Consider the following 3,528-nt stretch of genomic DNA (forward strand, 5'->3'; position numbering starts at 1 on the left):
ATACTATATATAGAAAACCCTAAAGATTCCCAACAAAAAACTGTTAGAACTAGTAAATGAATTCAATAAAGTTGCAGGATACAAAATCAATATACAGAAATTTGATGTTTCTATACACTAATAATGAACCTGTCGGAAAGAGAAATTAAGAAACAATCCCATTTACAGTGTCATCAAAAAGAATAAAATACCTAGGAATAAACTTATCCAAGGAAGTGAAAAACTTGTACAATGAAAACTGTAAGACATTGATGAAAGAAACTAAAGATACAAATAAGTGGAAAGATATTCCATGCTCAAGGATTGGAAGAATTAATATTGTTCAGAATGTCCATACTGACCAAAGCAATCTACAGATTCAATGAAATCCCTTTCAAAATTCCAACAGAATTTTTCACAAAAATAGGACAAACAATTCTAAAATTTTATGGAACTGCAAAAGACCTTGAATAGCTAAAACAATCTTGACAGAGAACAGCAAAGCTGGAGGTGTCATGCTCCCTGATTTCAAACAATATTACAAAGCTACAGTAATCAAAATAATATGATATTGGCATAAAAACAGACACATAGATCAATGGAACAGAATAGACAGCCCAGAAATAAAGCTATGCCTATGTGATCAATTAATTTATGACAAGGACCCAAGAATATACAGTGAGGAAAGAACAGACAGTCTCTTTAATAAATGGTGTTGGGAAAACTGGACAGCCACATATAAAAGAATGAAACTGGACCACTATCTAACACCATACACAAAAATCAACTGCAAATAGATTAAAACTTGAACATAAAACCTGAAACCATGTAACTCCTAGAAGAAAACCATAGGCGATAAGCTCCTTGACATCGGTCTTGGCTATTTTTTGGATTTAACACCAAAAACAAGGCAGCAAAAATAAACAAGTGGAATTACATCAAACTAAAAAGCTTCTGCACAGCACAAGAAACCATCAACAAAATGCAAAGGCAACCTACTGAATGGGAGAAAATATCTACAAATCATATCTGATAAGGGATTGACATCCAAATTATTGTATATAAAGAACTCATACAACTCAATAGCAAAAAAACAATCCAATTAAAAAATGGGCAGAAGATTGGAAGTGACATTTTCCAAAGAAGACATACATACAGATAGATGGCCAACAGGCACTTGAAAAAATGCTTAACATCACTAATCATCAGTGAAATTCAAATCAAAACCACAGTGAGATAGTACCTCATTCCTGTTAGAATGGCTTTTATCAAAAAGACAAGAAATAAGTGTTGGTGAGGATATGGAGAAAAAGGAACCCTCATACACTGCTGGTGGCTATGTAAATTGCTGTAGCCATTATGCAAAACAATATAGAGGTTCCTCAAAAAATGAAAAATAAGAACTACCATATGATCCAGTAATTTCACTTCCGGGTATTTATCTGAAAAAAATGAAAACAGTAACTCAAAAAGATACATGCTCCCTCATGTTCTTTGCGGCATTATTTACAATAGCTAAGATATGGAAATAGCCTAAGTGTCCATTGACAGATGAATGAAGAAAATCTCTCTCTCTCTCTCTCTCTCTCTCTCTCTCTCTCTNAGGATGGCATTCAATAACAACTTCTTGACCCTCTGTGATGTGCAAGACATTTTGTTTGATGTGAAGTATAACTGAGTAAGACTGTGAGTCTTGGAGCTTGCAGTCCACTGGATTTTATCGAATGCACATTTATAGTAAATTATTTGGGAGGTACATGTGAAAAATCCTCTGTAGTTTAGTTCAGTGTGATCATTTTAATTTTCAACAGAGGTACCTGTGGTCCCCATATGGAGAGAAGTAGTTTGTTACAGTGTTTTGACTGAACTGTGTAGAATGTCTAAAGATCTTGGTCCCTTTTTACCTCTGTCACCTGTTAGCCGTTCTGTTTCATTGGTGATTCAGTTTTATCCCTCTGGGCTTCACATTCTTCATCCATAAATGGGGAAGTTGAAATAAACTGTAAGTTTCATTATACACGTTATTTTTATGTAGCTGTAAATAAATTCATTAAGTACTGAGCATTGACTCCTTTTCAGTTTGTAGCAACTAAACGTATGCTCTGGTGGGGGGAGAGATAAAGCTAGGTTCCATGCAAGCAGAGGAGGGTTCATAAATCTTAAAGAAATAAAGAGTTTGTCAAGTGAACAGGGAAGGAGAGAGTTCTAGGCTCAGGAAATAGTATAATGTATGGAGACAGAGAAGGGAGTGTCTTACATTTGGTGAAGTGCAATTATAATAGTTTGAGTGGCACTTTGTGTGGGTTTATGGAAGAGTAGCAAGACATTAAGCATTGAGGCATATGGGAGCCAAACTGTCAAAAATATAGGCTTTAAGTTAAAGACAATAATTATGGGAATGTTTTTTAGCAGTGGAAGAAAGTGGCACTCTAGATTTAGTTGAGGTGGTTGCAGAGATAGCAGTTAGGAAAGTGGCAGTCCATGTGAGACTTGATGGATTCTGATAAAGTAATGGCCGTGGAGATGATAAGTAGATGTTAGAATAGGTCTCTAAAATGAATGGGCTTTGTAGGGTTTGTGACAGCCCCGGAAGTACATGGAAGATTTAATATGTGAATGAGTTTTCCTTTGGAGAGGGTCTATACATTTCATCAAATCATAGAGAGCTCTTAGGGTAAAAATATTGTAGGGAAAATTGATAGGGTGACATTCCACAAACTATGAAGTTTAAATAACTTTGAATTTTACTTTATTCATTAGTGATTAATCTATTTTTATTTTTATTTTTTTTACTTTTTATAGTGGACAGATCAAAATCTCAGCAAGTTCGAACCTCTAGTACCATAAGGCGAACCTCTTCTTTGGATACGATAACAGGACCTTATCTCACAGGACAGTGGCCCCGGGATCCTCATCTTCATTACCCTTCATGCATGAAAGATAAAGCTACTCAGGTAAAATTAGCTAATCAAAATCAGTTCTATTACCCTGCCGTTCTTCTGTTTTGATCACAGTAAAGACAGTATAATTTAATCAGATATTCCCCAATTTAAAATACATATTCAACCAAAGAAGAAGGCCATTTCTTTTAATAAACTGTAGGCTAATTGCTTTTTGTCATCTGGGTCTTTAAAGTTTTAAAATTATTTAATATTTAGTAAATAGCATGTAAGTGTATATTACACAGTTTTTGAGACTCACATTATAGTTTTAAGAATTGCTCTCTAAATCTATATAATGAATAGGAACTCTATTAGAAAATATAAGTAGTTTTTGAAGAAAAGTTTTCTCAGGGTTGGAAATAATTCATAAAGTATTAACACCTGGCTAAGGAAATTTATATTAAAGATATTTTTGGATTTGTTTGTTTGTTTTCCTGTTTAAAGAATGGAGTATTTAAATGTGAGGGAATTCAAAAGAATGAGAACATTTTGGGCTTGGTAGTTTAGGAAAATAGAAGGATTAGAGTTTCATGTCTGAAGAATTAGGCAAAAGAAAAAGGGTGGAAAATTTTGGACATTATCTGTGAGAATCTTCTCAATATTTCTA

The 3,528-nt window shown here is 34.0% G+C and overlaps 1 protein-coding gene across 1 annotated transcript in view; it reads left to right on the forward strand.

Moving 5' to 3' along the window:
- GLCCI1 (glucocorticoid induced 1) overlaps positions 1–3,528 on the forward strand; it is a 122,653-nt gene that overhangs the window by 43,956 nt on the left and 75,169 nt on the right. Inside the window, exon 3 of the mRNA XM_019665290.1 lies at positions 2,782–2,972. Within this exon, the coding sequence (XP_019520835.1) occupies positions 2,782–2,972 (191 nt within the window). The remainder of the gene's footprint in view (positions 1–2,781; positions 2,973–3,528) is intronic.

The sequence above is a fragment of the Hipposideros armiger genome, unplaced genomic scaffold (genome assembly GCF_001890085.2).
Source record: "Hipposideros armiger isolate ML-2016 unplaced genomic scaffold, ASM189008v1 scaffold_438, whole genome shotgun sequence".
NCBI lineage: Eukaryota > Metazoa > Chordata > Mammalia > Chiroptera > Hipposideridae > Hipposideros > Hipposideros armiger.